Below are 17,572 nucleotides of genomic sequence, written 5' to 3' on the forward strand. Positions count from 1 at the left end.
GGGGTGGGTGTGGGTTGTGGAGCTTATCCCAGCTGTCTTCGGACAGTACACACGCACGCACGCACGCACGCACGCACGCACACACGCACACACACACTCGTGCACACAGTGTAGTGTCTTTCCTTTTAAATTGCAAGGAAACATGACAATTTTCCGGAAAACCACTCTCTATTTATTCACAAACAACAATCAAATGAAAAGAAAAAGATTACTAAAACTGAAATAAAACACCAACACTGGGGAACACAATTTTTGTTGAGTTAGGTCTGACAGCTGTTTTAACAAATTTTTGGGTGCGGAATCCAAAACTGATCTCAGTTTTTCTCTATCGTGTTTTTGAGCTATCGGATCCCAGTTTTGTTAAAACACATGAAATAAATGTGACAGCATGTAAAACACAAATATGCCATAGTCACATCCACACAAGGGTCACAGGGAGTGCTGGAGCTTATCTCACCTGTCTTCGGACAGTCGGCGGTGGATACCCTGAACCGGTTGCCAGCCACACTCACACCCAGTGGGACAATTTAGAGTGTTCAATCAGTCTGCCATGCATGTTTCTGGAATGTGGGAGAAAACTGGAGTACCTGGAGAAAACCCACGCAGGCACGGGGAGAACATGCAAACTCCACACAAGGAGGCCTGAGCCGGAATTGAACCCTGCACCTCTGCACTGTGAGGTCGACGCGCTAACCACTGGACCACCGGGCCACCCTATTTGTATAAAAGAATATTCTCATGTGGATGTCTTCAGAATGTGACTATTTTTAGGAGGATGTGCAGGGGAGTCATTCAGCATTTCTTTCTTTGTGGTGAAAGAAACATAAAACGCAAACTTTGATGCCCCGCCGCAGTCGTATTGTACTTCAAAATCTCAACAAAAAAAAAAAGATCCATGTGGTTGCCCTGAGTATTAGATGGTATCGCCTAAGATTGCTCCATGTAGAGCACTTTGCATACAGCAGTGGCTGTTTGAAAGTGCTCTACACATACAGTTGAGTTGAGTTGAGTTTGTAGTAATTCAACTGTACATGAAATGATCAGGATCCAGTGAATGACGTTGGGTGTCGTACTCTGGTCATCACTTTGATGGCATACTAAAAAGTACCTGAACCAAAAGTGAATGCATACCACTGTCCTCACTCTCAGCTGCAATGTCACCCTCCGCCATACAGTGGATGCCATCTCCGGAACACGACTTGAGGAAGTCCTGTGCCGCGTTTCTCTGCTGAGGACCTGACACAGCAAATGCTTAAATGATCATTGGGTAGTAAGACGATGTTGATTGTATCTTGGGGGGAAACACCTTGGAATTACCTGGGGCAATATGTGGCAGTGGGTCCACCTCCATGATGAAGTCCTCCTTGAGGCACAGGAAACCCACGATGGAGAAGAGGTAGACAAGGATGAGGGCGAGCAGTGCAGTCAGCAGGATGGAGCGTCCGTTGCGCGTCACACTCTTGATCACGTTGAACAACGTCTCCTCGCGGTAAATCAGGTCAAAGAGCTGACAACGTGGAAATGCATGTTAGCTGTAGGAAGCCTTCGCAAATCGGTGGATCTCACTAGCTACATACCAAAATACTGTAGAATAGTTCATGCACAAAGAGGCCCAATGTGGATGTTAGCACATAGCCCAGATGATACAGGAACTCCACGTCCATCACCATGGCCTTGTAGCCCATGATGAACGTCCCATTGTTACCCACAAAGCTCACCACAAACACCACCTTGTTGATTAGCTGCAAGAAAGACAGCAGCCATCATGTCATTTGAGTGCCACGAGCAGGCTTGGGGAGCAACGAAATACATGTACTCACTGATAATTTCACAGTTTGAGCCCTGCGATTCCCAGGGAATCGCTGATCAGAAAAGTATGAGTCCCATTATGCATTCAGAGAGTCCCAAATTTCGAATTCTGAAATTCTTATTCAATTGCATATGATAATAACACAAACAACAACAATATACATTGATAATAGGTTTATTTCTTATCAACAAATGCTACAAAAATGTAAAAAATGCAGGCATACAAGATTTGCTGAGAAATAGGTTCTTATTTCATCCCGTGGTTCAGTCTTTGAGTTCATATCTTCGCAACACTTGTTTGCAACACTTGTTTGAACATTACACAACTTGGCGATCGTCTGCTTTCCACGAAGTGAAGGCCGATCTCGCCAATCTCGTCTCGCGAGAACGGAAATCTCATAACGTGAGATTACTAAACGCAAACACAATGGCGGCGATTCAAACTGCGTTTGTTGCTGGAAAAAAATATTTACCGTAGTTTTGTTGTTGTTTTTTTATTTTTTTTACTAAGAAATTTCCTTGCGTCCCAAAAACGCACATTATTTGGAACTGTGCGTCTGGCGGGAAAATTATGCCTCTAGGACGCAGGCCGCAGAGGTAACGAGATGGCTGGTACTGTGTCAAGATGAGTGACAACATGTCACAAGAAGAACTCTGGGGTGAAAATGAGCACACATAATGTCTAATGAAACAATTAAATGTATCGTGAACAATAAATTGTTGGGGTGTCTTTGAAACTTCCACTGGCTGCCTGGACGAATACACAGAGACTGTGACATCATACATCAGTTTCTGTGAGGACATATGCATACCAACAAAGTCCTTCCACTCCTTCAAAAATAACAAGCCATGGTTCATTGCCAAACTCAGGCAAGTTAGAAAAGCGAAAGAGGCCACCTTTAGAAGTGGAGATCGCACCAAAACCATTTGACAAAGGAAATGAACATCGCAAAGAGAAGCTGAGAAAACAATTTTTCTGCAAACGACTCTGCATCTGTGTGGAATGGCCCGAAAGCAGTTACAAACTACAGGACACCATCACCACCAAGCAGTGAACAATGAGGGACTGGCTGATAAGATAAGAAAGCCTTTATTTGTCTCACAATGGTAAAATTCCCAATTTACAACAAAGGGAGAAAGTGGAAGACAAAAAGTATATCAATAAATATTAATATAAAATATAAATATAAGCATATTAAAAATTGGTGAGTGATGGTGAGTCCAGGTTTTCAGGACCGTCTTTTCAATAGCATCTGTGGATGACGCAGTCAACATAGGGCTGCAAGACATCTTGGAGCACCTTGACGGCACAGGGACCCACGCAAGGATCCTTTTTGTGGGCTTCAGCTCTGCGTTCAACACCATTGTCCTGCAACTCCTCACCTCCAAGCTTCTCCAGCTCACTGTGTCCCCTATGATCTGCCAGTGGATCCTCAGCTTCTTGACGAGCAGGACACAACAGGTGAGGCTGGAAGGACATCATCAACACGCACCAACAGCACTGTGTCCCCCAAAGATGTGTCCTCTCTCTGCTGCTCTTCTCCCTCTACAAGGACTGCACCACAACCTATGCAGCTGTCAAACTAAAAAAGTTCACCAATGACACCACAGTCATCGGCCTCATCAAAGACAAGTCTGCGTACCGACAAGAAGTGGAGCAGTTGGCGCTCTGGTGCAGCCAACACAACCTTGACCTGACCACGTTCAAGACTGTAGAGATGATCGTGGACTTCAGGAAACATCCTTCCCGACACCTGCACCTCACATTAATGCACTTTGTAGAACGCTAATTATTTCAGGAGAGGTAATTGCAACCACCTGGGAATGGCCAATTGTTGCTTGGACCTGATTGGCCTGAACCTCAAGTGAACTCCCTTTAAAAGAGGAATGAGGAAGTCACTGCGCGCCGGACAACTTGGAGAGCAGTGCTACACGTGTTCTGCTAAAAACTGGTCAACTGTTACTCTTGGAAATAAAGAAAACTGGAAAATCTCCTTCCTGGAGCCTGGCTGAATTGTCTTTTTATTCTTTTTTCACCTGGCCTGCTGTTTCGCCGCCTAACAATTGGTGGCAGTGGTGGGACCGATACGCCCTGTGAAGTGGAAGAGAAAAGAGGAAGCCAAGATGAGGAATGTGGGAAGAGGAAGAAGCCGTGCAGCACAGCCAAACCAGACTCAACCGGAGAGCGCTGAAGAGGCTGGGGGAAGCCTGGAGCTTGAGTTACCCTGAAAACAAACTGTTGCCTTTTCCCCTGATGCATCAGACAGTTCCCAAACCCAGGGTGGAGCTGAGCGAAGTGACATGGAACCAGTGGTTCGGCCTAAGACTTTGACAGTGAGTACAACCAGCGATCCACTAACTGAGGGAATTGTTAAAGAAATGAGAGACTTCATGCAATATTCTAAGCATAGAGAGGAAATGTTGATTGAACAGATCAATGAGTTACGAGATCAGATGCACACCAGGAAGCAAGACCGGACATTCGATAGACAAACAAGTCAACATTATCCTCCTCCAAAATCACAGGCCCAAACCCCTGCCCCTCGAATATTGACGCCGACAAACCTTCCTCCGGCAAAAGGAACTCCAACTTAGGGTTACCTACCATATGCCCATTCTCCACAGTTTCCCACTGTAAGTCAAACTGCAATTCCCAGTTAATCAGAACCCAGAATTCCAGATCTTAAAGAGGGTGAGGATGCAGAAAGTTTTTTTGTTAGGTTTGAAAGAATATCTAAAATCTGGGGGTGGAGGTATGATGAGTGGGCTGCCAGAGTCGTGACCTTATTGACTGGAAGGGCACTTGAAGCATATGCTGGCATGGATGAAGAGCAGGCAGAGTCCTATGAGGCTATTAGGGCAGCAGTGTTACTCAAATACAATGTTACTGAAGAAACATATCGGCAGAGGTTTCGCAGCACCATCGTTCCCTTGGGAGAGACTGTCAGAGAAAGTTATAATCGACTAAAAGGACTGTACAGGAGGTGGATGTGCCCAGACCAGGGGTCGGCAACCCAAAATGTTGAAAGAGCCGGACAAAAACAACAACAAAAAAAAAAAAAAACAAATATGACTGTTGGAGCCGCAAAAAATTAAAAGCCTTCTATAAAACTCACAATGAAGGAAACACATGCTGTATGTATGTAGGAGACTGGATTGTCTCAGAATTGTTTATTTATTCCTTTGTTGTGTGTTCACAAACACCCACATAGATTTTTTGTGATTCCTCGCTTGATTTTCTTGTTTTGGTGCATTATTTTCGCTTTTCTTAGTGTCAGTGAGGTGATCATGAATTTCCGTTTTTCGGAGGCTGTCTTTGAACGCCTCTCGAGTTGAACGAGAAGAGAGAAGGCACGGAGTCGGACGCAGACGTGTCTGTTTTTGTCGAGACTGTTAAAAGCATAAAAGTGTACGTTTTAAAAAACCAACACCACAGCTCTCCTTTTTCGGAGCTGCAACATGTATCAATATCTATTTGAGCTACATTAGCCTACTATCAAAATCTGTCTCCATTTTCAAACATTTTTATAAAGCTCCAGGGAGCCACTAGATGTCGCTAAAGAGTCGCATGTGGCTCTGGAGCCGCGTGTTGCCGACCCCCGGCCCAGACCATCGCAGCAAGGACCAGATTGGAGAAGTTGTCATTCTGGAGCAGTACTTGAGAGTTCTTCAACCTGAGGTCCGCATTTGGGTAAAGGAGCACAACCCTAAGACTGGAGAGGAAGCAGCGGAGTTAGCAGAGCGCTACATAGCAGCACACCGGGAGCCCTACAGGAAGAAGGGGGCTAACTGTGAAGCTCAAGTACGAAGGACACCGACCCATTCAACCGGCAGACTTGGGTAATGCTGACATTGGGGCTCGGAGACAGTTTGCAAAGTTACATCTAAAAGGTGACTTTATCTGTTTTGATTGTCTACAACCTGGCCATAAGGCTTCCGTGTGTCCTGGACGAAAACCCAAAGCTGTCAAATTTTGTTCAGTACCTAGAGCGGGGCAAGAAATATTTCCACAGGGAAATCATTGTAGACATAGACATACAACCTCTGTAACTGTAAATGGGCAAGTGATAAAAGCACTGGCTGACACAGGCAGCAATCAAACATTAGTTAAAGCCAGTTTAGTCAGTAGTGGTTTGCTCAATTATGAGAAGGTTGTAAATATCACTTGTGTTCATGGTGACAGTCAGGATTATCCCACGACCAATATGACTTTTGGGATTGAGGGCCAATTTTTCACACTTAAGTTTGGTGTATTCATTCATTCATTTTCCGAACCGCTTGATCCTCACTAGGGTCGCGGGGGTGCGGGAGCCTATCCCAGCTGTCTTCGGGCAGTAGGTGGGGGACACCCTGAATCGGTAGCCAGTATTGAAGAATTTATTTTATGATGTTGTTTTGGGAGATGACTTACCTATATTGGACCATGTTGTCCAGAAAATCTCAAAAAATTGCACATGCATGGCAGTCACAAGGTCTCAAACTAAAGGGTTGGAACCATTACCTAATCTTGATGATACACTTGTCTAAGCAGGAGGCAAGGTAAAGAAAACTAGACGGCAGCGTAGGCAGGAAAAGAACCGGGCAAGTGTTCCTACTAACCTTTCAACCCAGACTGGTATTGAGGGCCCAATCATTCAACCTGAGTGGCAGATTCCTGAGAATTTTAGAGAACATCAGAAAAATGATCCAACTTTGAAATCACGGTTTGAGAAGGTTTTTGAAGTTGATGGGTTGCCATTGGGTGGCAAAAAGAGCTTGCAAGGAATCACTGGAGACCCGTTTATATTAAAAGATGACTTATTGTCAGAGCAACACCTCGATTGGTCATTCCTACCATGTACAGGCAGCTCATCCTACATTTAGGACACACTATTCCATGGGCACCACATCTCGGACAGGCAAAAACGTATGACAGAGTTAGTCAGCAATTCAATTGGCCAGGGCTATACAAAGACGTGCAGGAATATTGCAGGCTATGTTGCACTTGTCAGATGGTTGCACCAGCTAAAAAGTCGGATAGGGGTTATTTACAGCCATTACCCATCATGAGTGTTCCATATGACAGGATAGCCATGGACATTATCGGTCCGTTGCCAAAGAGTAGCTCAGGATGCAAGTATGCCGTTGTAATCTGTGACTATGCAACCAGGTATCCAGATGTTTATCCACTTGGTTCTATGCAGGTAAAACATGTAGTGCGGTGCTTGATTGAGTTGTTCTCGAGAACAGACATTGCTAAGGAAATATTAACAGACCAAGGCACAAGCTTCATGTCTCACCTGATGAAAGGCCTATATATCCAGCTTGGAGTTAAAGGAATAAGAACCACTCCTTACCATCCTGAATCTGATGGTCTTGTTGAAAGATTTAATGGAACGTGAAAACATATGTTGAGAAAGTTCATTCATGACACTGGTAAAGACTGAGACAAATGGCTGCCTTTTCTGTTATTTGCTTATCGAGAAGTGCCCCAGGCGTCAACTGGGTTTTCACCTTTTGAGTTGCTTTATGGTAGACAGGTCCGTGGACCCCTGGACATGCTGAAGGAGAACTGGGTGGCTGGAGAGGCGACCTCACACAGTGTCATCTCCTATATTCTTCAAATGAGGGACAAGTTGGAGAATTTCAGAGACATGGCAAAGAAACATATGGAGGAGAGTCAGAAAAAACAAAAGGTATGGTATGATAAACATGCCAGAGAGAGAGATTTGCACCCTGGACAGAAGGTGTTAATATTGTTGCCTACTGGACCAAGTAAGCTCCTGGCAAAATGGCAGGGCCCATACACTGTGACCAGGAAAATAGGACCTATAACGTATGAGATTCTCTGCCCTGACAAACAAAAGAAGAACCAGATTCTTCACGTGAATCTGCTGAAGCTATATGCCGAGAAACAATCGGAGACACCCAGCTCCCAAAGTGTCTTCATCAGAGAAATTCCAGTGACTGAGACAGAGGAGATGGATGAGGCTGAGATGACACCCAAGAGGGAAGGAAGTAATCCTGAAGAGACCCCGTTACACCTGAGCCCAGAGCAACAAATTCAGGTGGCAGAGGTAAAGGAATCATATTCGTAGTTAATCAAAGATAAACCTGGTGGAACTGATCTCATCACCCACAAGATTGTGCTCAAAGAAAATAAACCTGTGCGTTTGAGGCCATACAGGATTTCAGAGCGGCAGGTGGAACCACTGAAAAAGGAGGGACAACCAATGCTCGATATGGGGATCATAGAACCATCGAAAAGTGAATGGTCTAACCCAATTGTGTTGGCACCCAAAAAGGACTCATCTCAACTACGATTCTGCTCAGACATGAGGAAGCTCAATAGTATCTCATGTTTTGACTCCTACCCTATGCCTCCTATTGATGAGCTCGTGGAAAGATTGGGTAGAGGGAAATTCATCACAACTCTCGATCTATGTAAAGAATACTGGCAGGTCCCGCTGGACCCCACCTGTAAAGAATACACTGTTTTTCGGATTCTGGGATTAGGGCTATTCCACTTCACAGTTTTACCATTTGGTCTGCATGGAGCACCTGCGACCTTTCAAAGATTAATGGACATTATCCTCAAGGACTCTTCCAGTTTTTCAGCTGCCTATCTCGATGACGTCGTGATCTACTGTGAAAATTGGGAGGACCATCTCCTGCACCTTAAGACTGTCCTTGGGAAAATACAGGCAGCTGGTCTCACCATTAATGAGAGGAAATGCGCCTGGGCACAAGAAGAGGTGAGTTACCTGGGGCATTTGATCGGGAAAGGGAAGATAAAGCCCCAGGTGGAAAAAGTGAAGGCTGTAGAGAAGATACCAATTCCCCAGACCAAGAAGCAACTGAGATCATTTCTTGGACTGATTGGTTGGTATAGGAGGTTTATTCCACATTTTGCCACATGAGCAGCTACTTTAACCGATTTCACAAAGAAGAACATTAAATCTCCTTTACCATGGACAGCAGACTGTGAACAAGCTTTTAAGGCCTTGAAGTTTTTCATCTGTCAAGCTCCTGTATTGCAGAGTCCAGATTTTTCCAAGGAGTTCCTCGTGTTGGTCTTGGTGCGGTGCTGGTGCAAGGCAGTGTTTTTGAGGAGAGACCCATCCTGTTCCTGAGTAGGAAACTTTTTGAAAGGGAGAAGAAATACTCGACCATTGAGAAGGAAGCTCTAGCCATCAAGTGGGCTGTGGACTGCCATCATTACTACCTCCTTGGAAGAGAATTCAGATTACAAACTGACCATCGAGCTCTGAAATGGATGCACTCCACGCAACACCAAAATGCCAGGATACTGCGGTGGTGTCTTGCCCTTCAGCCATACCAGTTCACCATTGAGCATTGTCAGGGTAAGACAAACGTTATTGCTGATTGTTTGTCAAGGTTGTCGGAACCTGGGGGAGAGGGGGTGAGAAATGTCATGATGACAAAAGACATATATTAAAAATTGTTTTTTTTGTGGATTTTGGATGGAAGAAAGTTGCACATTTCTCTCCATCCAACACTGTTATTGTGTGATACTTAATGCACTTTGTAGAACGCTAATTATTTCAGGAGAGGTAATTGCTACCACCTAGAAATGGCCAATTGTTGCTTGGACCTGATGGGCCTGAAGCTCAAGTGAACTCCCTTTAAAAGAGGAATGAGGAAGTCTGCGCACCGGACAACTTGGAGAGCAGTGCTACACGTGGTCTGCTAACAACTGGTCAGCTGTTACGCCTGGAAATACAGAAAACTGGAAAATCTCCTTCCTGGATCCTGGCTGAATTGCCTTTTTATTCTTTTTTCACCTGGCCTGCTGTTTCGCCGCATAACACTGAGTCTGCTGGGGAAGCATGGCCTGCCACAGGAGGTGCTGAGACAGTTCTACACAGCAGTCATCTTATCAGTCCTGTATCCTTCCATCACAGTGTGGTTTGGGGCCATCATTAAAAAAAAAGGACAAAATATGACTGCAACTGACAGTTCGGACTGTGGAAAAAAATCTTTGGCACCGCCTGACCCACTCTCGAGGACTTGCACACTGCAAGAACCAAGGGAAGGGCACGGGAAATGCTTTTGGACCACCCATACTCTCCCAAATACCTCTTCCAGCTACGCTTCAGCAATGCGTACCGACTGTATGGGAGCGTATAAGGCCACTCGTCTGAGATGACACCATCAACAGGGACACATTGCTTCAACGGTGGCAGTGGGAAGTTGGTTCCCAGCCTTGACCGGGTATGCTTATTTTTTCCAATCCGGTCAGCTGTTTTTTTTGGACACGTCACAAGGAAGAAAATGACAGCTCAGGCTGAAATGACAACCGAAAGTTTTTTTTCTTTCCTAAAAAAGACCATTTTCTGTTAAAAAAGAAACATTTGACAGCTCAGGCTGAAATGACAACCGAAACTGTCAGTTCGGTCAGAGTTTTTTTTCTTTACTAAAAAAGACCATTTTCTGTTAAAAAAGAAACATTAAACCTATTTCAACTAATCAGAACACAAGATAATGTCATAGCGTTAACAATCACCATGTTTTTCGCCAATCAAAAAACCTCAGCTACACGGTCAGCGTCTCCAGCAGAAGAGTCTCGAGTGAACCAAAAGCCTAAGATTCAAGAGAGCGCCGCCTTCTACACCACCAACACAAACCTCTTTGCCTCTTTCAGAAGAGGCAACATTGATAGCTTGTAATTACTGTATAAGGTTGTATAAATAAAGATCTAAATAAATACGTGCACTGTTGTAATCTTTGTTTCAGATATGTAAAATATAAATACTGTTTACATATTTTAAACATGCTGGTACCTGTGATGTTTCTTGCTTGCAATAACATAAATGATCAGACAGACAATAACATCGTGGACAGCAGCTCTTCCATCGAGCTTACTCCCGCATGTACATTCATGTAACTGGTCTGTTGTCAAGTGCCTGCAGCCCCAGACCTTCACTAACAGAGGGCGCTAACATACTGTGGAACGGCCATGAAATCCTGATTCACATCAAACTGTATGCAAACATTACATCCACATACATAAACGTGAAAATTCCTAGGAGGAGGGGCAAATCCTACTGTTCACTTTTTGTGGGGGTGGTCCATTACCAATTAACCACGAAAAACGAGGGATTACTGTACATACATATACATGTGCGCACACACACACACACACACACACACACACACACACACACACACACACACACACACACACACACACACACACGCAAACACACACACACACGCAAATACACAGAGAGAGAGAGAGAGAGAGAGAGAGAGAGAGAGAGAGAGAGAGAGAGAGAGAGAGAGAGAGAGAGGGAGAGAGAGAAAATAGTAGCAAATGTACTGGAACAAACATTGATTGGCACATACAGTATCTTTGCAACCTTTTGCTATATTGAATGAACCCTGACGAAAAACCAACATTCGGGCTGTGCGCAGGGACTCGCAAACCATCGCCGTTCAGTGAAATCGGGCTTTAAATGGATCACATTTACAAAGTAATATTTGATGGCATTACTCTTACTTGCAATAACTACATCAAGGCTGCGACCCATTGACTTCATCAGACTGTTGCATTCTTCTTTTGAAATATTTTTCTCAGCCTTTACCGCAGCCTCTTTCAGTACTTATTTGTTGCTGGGGGTTTCTCCCTTCATTCTCCTCTTCAAGAGGTAAAATGCAGGCTCTCTTGGGTATAGGTCTGGTGATTGACTTTGCCATTTTAAGAACTTCCACTTTTTCTCTTGATGAAGTCCAATGTTATGTTGGCAGTGTTTTTGCGACAAATCTTGCTGCATGACAAAGCTTCTAACCCGAAAAGGATGCATTTCTCTATAAATTGTCATACAAAATGATTTTGTAGACTTGAGAATTCTAGAAGCCATGCAACCCCAAGCCATGACATTACCTCCACCGTGCTTCACAGACGAGCGTGTGTGTTTTGGATCATAAGCAGATCCTTTCTCACTCCATAATCTGGCCCATCCATCCATTGGTAGAGGTCAAGGTTGGTCTTGTCAGTCCATAAAACTTGAAAAACCTTTGTGACTCATTTCTGTACTTATTTGCAAAATACACTCTCATGATTGGAAACATGGTGGAGGTCATGTCATAGCTTGGGTTTGCATGCCTGCTTTTAGAACTGGCTCACTAGTCTTTATTAATGATGTAACTAATGATGGTCACAGCAGAATGCATTCTGAAATCTGCAAAAAATTTCACTGGCAATTTAAATAAAAATACATCCAATCTTATCAGGATAAGATTGATCATGCACACCCTTCCGATTCCTTTTGCTAATGAGCGCTTCACATCTTCTGGTATTGCCTGTGTATTTCTTTTCTCAAAGTCTTCTTTGAACAGTGGATTGTGATAGCTTCAGCCCCTGTCCTGTCGTGGCTGAAAGTGATCTCACTGACTGTTCTTCAAGGCTCTCACAATGGTTCTGTCATAAACTGCTGTTGATACTTTTGGCTGGCCCTTGACCCGTTCGATGTCTGTTGCTCAGTACACCAGTATTTATTTATTTATTTATTTGTTTGTTTGTTTGTTTGTTTGTTTGTTTGTTTATTTATTTATTGTTAAAGGATATTCCAAGTTGTTGTATTGGCTCTGCCCAGTGTTTGTCCAAAAAGCTTTAATCGATTTAATCTCTTCTCTCAACTTCAATATTGTAAACAGCTCTCTGGTCTTCATGTTTCAATGCGGTTTTCACAGGTGAAACCCAAAGTTAAAAACAAGTACAATCTAATTTATAAGCAATCAATCCAAAAGGCAACACCTTAGCAACTACAAACACCCATCAGTCACATGTTCCAATACATTTGCTCACTAGAACAGTCTTAGGGTTCAAACAAAAGGTGCTCTGTCCTGAGTTTGTTTCACATATGTGGGTGTAAATACCATGAAATAAAAGCTGGACTTAATTCATTCTAAAATGTCTTCGGTAACCAAAAAAACAAAACATAACAAAAACAAAACAAAGTATTTGACCCTGCTGCACCAATAATTTTGAAGTGGACTGTATACAGTAACATTAAGAGACATGTTCCAGTCTTATATTGGGTGATTTGATTGGTCTTACATTGAGCGTGCCCAGAAAGATGAGTGTGTTCCTGATACCCAAGTGGTAGATGGACCTCAGGATGAGAGCCAAAGTCAGCGGCTGAAGGCCATAGCGCTGGGAGAGCATGGCCAGCACAGAGAGCCCGGTCAGAACCCAAAATAGCATCAGTAGCAAAGAGTCATCGATGGCTCCCGCTGGTAGTAGGGGGGAGGGGGGGGGGGGTTAATTTGCTGACTAAACACATTGGACATGTGACATCAACTGAGTATGCTCACTCGTACCTTGTCCTGAGTCATAGGGGTAGAAGAAGGCGATGATGAGGTTGATGAAGACAGCCAGGTTGAAGGAGATGGTGCCCCACAGTGTCATCCTCCTGGAGAACCAGTAGAGCACTGGCATGCCTACCACACATTTGGGTCATTCAAGTGTGTATGAGTACATGAATGTGTGTGTGATTGCAGGCCTGCTCGTTTAAGAGTGAGCGCCACGGACCTAATCAGGATTATCTCCCTCATTAACCACTGAGAAGCTCGCTCATCCACACAACTGAATATGAGAGCATGTCAATGTCGCCCCGGGTCATTTAAACACAACATTACATTATTGCAAGAATATTAAAGGGATAATAGTCACTTTTCCATTACAGCAGTGGTCCCCAAACTTTTTCCTGTAAGGGCCACATAACTTTTCGCGTCTCTGATGGGGGGCCGTGGTCAGTTTTGAAATAGAAAAAGTGTGACTGCAAGAGGACCTAAACGTAAAAATGTATTGTTTTCCAGAAACCCACACAAAATCAAATATCCTTTTCTAGAGTTTTCGCAGAACAAAATTCAGGAAATAAATAATAACACTATTAATGAAATAAATAATAACTAAATAACCCTCCACAGGTTCTTCACAGAAAAAAGCCAGGAAATAAATTACACCTTTTATGAAATAAATAATAATCACCTTTGCTCTGATGAAGTTTATGCATGACACCACAACCTTGATGACAGAATCCCAAGTCAATACTTTGCAGCACAGTGCGTGCTTGCTGGTGTATTAGGCAGTGAATTTGAAACCCTGTTCTTCCATTTCCCGCTTCATGCGTCCTATTAGACCCCCGAGACACGCACACCATACTCGGAGCCCCGTCAATTGTGTTGCTGGCCAGCGTTGACCAGTCCAGGTCTAACTCTTCCATAGTTTGGTGCACTTCACCAAAAATATCCTCCCCCATCTTGGTCACTTTGAGATTTTGGAGGGCTGCCAGCTCCTCGCACATCTCAAAGTTTGCACTAACTCCACGAATACAAATTTGCAGTTGTGCTGTGTCCTGCACGTCCATGGTGTCATCCAGTGCTATTGAAAATAATTCAAATTCTTTCGTCTTTTGCTGCAGCTGGGCACATACATTACCAGTGATTTATTCGATACGGCTGGTGATTGTATTCGCTGATAGACTTGCGGTATTAAAGACGTCTTTCTTTTCAGGACACACCTCCGCGACAGCATTCATGCATTTCTTGACAAACTCTCTATTAATATAAGGTTTACCGATGCTTGCTATCAGTTGAGCCACCTGAAAGCTAGCCTGAACAGATGGCTGGTTCAGTTGACCTTGGCATACAAATGTATTTTGCTGAGCTCACATTCCTCTTTTTAGCTTTGACAGTTTGTCTGCTTGCATTTGGCCATCGTACTTGTCTTTGTGACGGAATTCATCATGTCTCCGCCGATTGTACTCTTTGAATATCGCCACCGCCTCCTGACAGATAAGACAGACAGCCTTTTCTTTGCATTGAACAAAAAAATAATAGTTTCTCCACTTTGGGTTGAATACCCTGTATTCTAAAACATTTTTTTCTCTTAACTAACCTTTTCGCCATGATTATGTTCTTTTTGAGAGGGGCGGATTTAGGATTTTTTCTGGGGTTGCCAGATAATGGCGCAGACCGCAAAAAGAGGAACAAATGTCGCGTTATATGAGTTTATGAAATAGTTACTAATTAATAGTTAATAATGAAAATAGTTCAGAACTAAGGAACACTTTATTGCAAAGGCCCAACTTTATGATCAAATACAAATACACATTGATGAATAATAATCAAAATACTCTCTGGTATTGTTCAGGGGGGCCGGAACAAACGCGGGCCGTAGTTTGGGGACCACTGCATTACAGGTTCTAGAAAAATGGCCTGACACCAGACTGCACCGGCCTCTTTTGGCCCGGCCTGGCCTCTATTGCTTTTTCATTAAACAGAACCAAAATAGATTATTTCTGTATTGCATGTGACAGTGTTTCAGTGGAATGTGTTGAGAGTGTTTTAGTAATGCCTGTGAGAGAATTTTTTTGTAATGTGAGTGAGTGTTTCAGTAGTGTCTGTTTCAGTAGTGTGAGTAAAACTTTTTTGGAAGCACATGACAACATTCCAGTAGTGTGTGTGAGCAAAAGATTTTTCGGAAATGTGCTAAAGCAGCGGTTCCCAACCTTTTTTGTCCCACGGACTGGTTTAATGTCAGACAATAATTTCAGGGACTGGTCTTTTAGACCGGATAAATACAACGAAATGACCTGCATGAAAACTGTGGTATTTCATAAACATAATATTAAACACGAATCATGACACGAGAAACGTCCTATCTGGCAGCAACACTCTCTGGTCACCATGGTAACATTGAAACGTGCCTTCAAAATAAGATACACTACAAATAAAAGTGCATGAAAAATACGACTCACCATCGCCGCATATTATGCAGCTCGGGTTTGGTGCATGGAAATTTTTTGTTGAGATAAATCCATAAAGTAGGCCTCTTGATACTGTCTATTAAATGTAGCCTTCTTTTTCTTGAAAGTCGTAGGCTCCTGTTTGGTCTACTTTCCAAAGTTTTTTACTCTTTTTGCTTGCTCCTGGGTTTCCTTTTAACAGTAACCCATCACGTGACCGAGAAGCGTGTCTTGACCTGCGTCAAGGCTGTAGACCAGGGGTGCCCAACCTTTTTTGTCCCAAGGGCTACTTTTCAAGAAACCAACCTCTGGAGAGCTACCAGTTCTAAACTAAAAGTCCCAGGGCCAAGCCAATTGGCTTTCCTACATAGAATGCCCAAAGGGCAGCCAACTGGCTGGATTTGTTTTACCATTGATCTGCAAATGAGGAAAACTCTGGTGTGAACAACACAACTCAGAAATGGCCATTCGCATGCTAACGTGAAGAAAACCACCACATTTCATTTGAACAAGGTGGGGGAAGCGCCTCACCTTGCTGCATTTACAGAACAATGTTGACAAAATGGATCGTTGACTTGTTGGTTTTGTTGTTGGTCCTCTGGGTGTTCTGGAGGGGTAAGAAAATCCTGGGACTTATAGTGCGAATCTGCATGATGAGCAATAGCCATTACTGACCTTAATATGAACCAAACAGAAAAAAAAAACAGCTACGAAACTGGTAGATTTCTGTTTGGATTGGACTTGATGATGTTCATGTGCGAGAAAGCAGACTCGCACAAATAGGTTGATCAAAAAAGAGCTGTCAGGTTCAAAGCACATCTGAGATTGGGATACTTCTCTGCCACCAGTAGTTTCCAGAACACTACAGTGATCCCTCGGTATTTCACACTTTGATTTTCGGGGCCTCGGTGCATCACGGGGTTTTTTTCCCAAAGTACTGTATTCAGAAAAAATGCCGAATGACTCAGAGGTTTTGTGCATGGCTGTAACTTGATTGTTTCCCGGCGCCGACGTCGACCAATGACAGCACGAGTGGATCTACCCCATGATGCACAGCCATGTTGATTGGCTGTGCATTTCTCAGCACCGCCCAGCACCCTCCCTTCTGTCACGTGGGTTACTCTTTGATCAGGTCTAATCCAGTGCTTGCCTAGATCAGTTTTGTGTTTACTACACGTGTTAGTGTGTGTGTGTGGGGGGGGGGTGCGTGCGTGCGTGTGTGTGTGTGTGTGTGTGTGTGTGTGTGTGTGAGAGAGAGAGAGTGTGGCTGGGGGAAGCGCACAAGAGAGAGAGAGTAAAGGGGTGTTCACACGGCAACATTTGCTCCGGTGCAGTGTCGTGGCTGCCCCAATAGAGCGTTCACACGTGCAAAGTTACACCAATGTAGCCCCTGAAAAAAGCTTAAACCGGAGCAAATTTAAACTTGCTCAAGGAGGTGGTTAAAAATTTGCTCAGGAGCAAATGCTCATTTGCGGGGCAGCACCTATGTAAAATGGTACGTGTGAACGCTACAATTTGCTCCGGAGCAAATGCTCGTGTGCGGGAGGGGGGGTAGCCTCGCTACGCATGAGAAGGGTTGATTACGTACGGCTAGAATGTGTTGCTTTCGTGCTCTGTTGTACTTACGTCATCTTTCCTCTTGTAGGAGACTGGACTGTCTCGGAGTTGTTTGTGTAGTTTGTTCCTCTGTTGTGTGTTCACAACGCCTCCATAGAATTTATTTTGTGATTGTCTCTCTTGATTTTCTGTTTGGCTCATTATATGTTTGCTTTTCTGAGTGTCATTGAAGTCATCGTTGATTTACGTTTTCGGGGGCGGTCATTGAAAGCCTCTCGAGAAGGAGAAGGACATGCCTGTGTAGTAGTTGCTTGAGTTGTGTATGTTTTAAAAAGAACCAACACGACAGCTCTTTGTTTTGCACCGCTGCAGAAACTGCCGTGTGAACTCAAGTGGGGCTGCGGCGGGGCTGCACCGGGGTTCACACGCTCAGCGGCTTTGTACGTGTGAAC

The 17,572-nt window shown here is 43.9% G+C and overlaps 1 protein-coding gene and 1 long non-coding RNA gene across 2 annotated transcripts in view; one reads left to right on the plus strand and one right to left on the minus strand.

Annotated features, from left to right (window-relative positions):
- itpr3 (inositol 1,4,5-trisphosphate receptor, type 3) overlaps positions 1-17,572 on the minus strand; it is a 191,920-nt gene that overhangs the window by 19,331 nt on the left and 155,017 nt on the right. The window contains exons 50-54 of the mRNA XM_019887755.1: positions 13,135-13,254; positions 12,872-13,047; positions 1,578-1,742; positions 1,318-1,507; positions 1,132-1,236 (exon numbers count right to left, since the gene is read on the minus strand). Coding sequence (XP_019743314.1) covers positions 1,132-1,236; positions 1,318-1,507; positions 1,578-1,742; positions 12,872-13,047; positions 13,135-13,254 — 756 coding nt within the window. The remainder of the gene's footprint in view (positions 1-1,131; positions 1,237-1,317; positions 1,508-1,577; positions 1,743-12,871; positions 13,048-13,134; positions 13,255-17,572) is intronic.
- On the plus strand, positions 73-5,933 carry LOC109526466 (uncharacterized). Its single transcript, XR_002170342.1, has 3 exons — positions 73-330; positions 5,179-5,182; positions 5,923-5,933. It is a non-coding gene; the product is annotated as an uncharacterized LOC109526466 (long non-coding RNA).

This window comes from Hippocampus comes, unplaced genomic scaffold, assembly GCF_001891065.2.
Source record: "Hippocampus comes isolate QL1 unplaced genomic scaffold, H_comes_QL1_v1.1 scaffold245, whole genome shotgun sequence".
NCBI classification, from domain to species: Eukaryota; Metazoa; Chordata; class Actinopteri; order Syngnathiformes; family Syngnathidae; genus Hippocampus; species Hippocampus comes.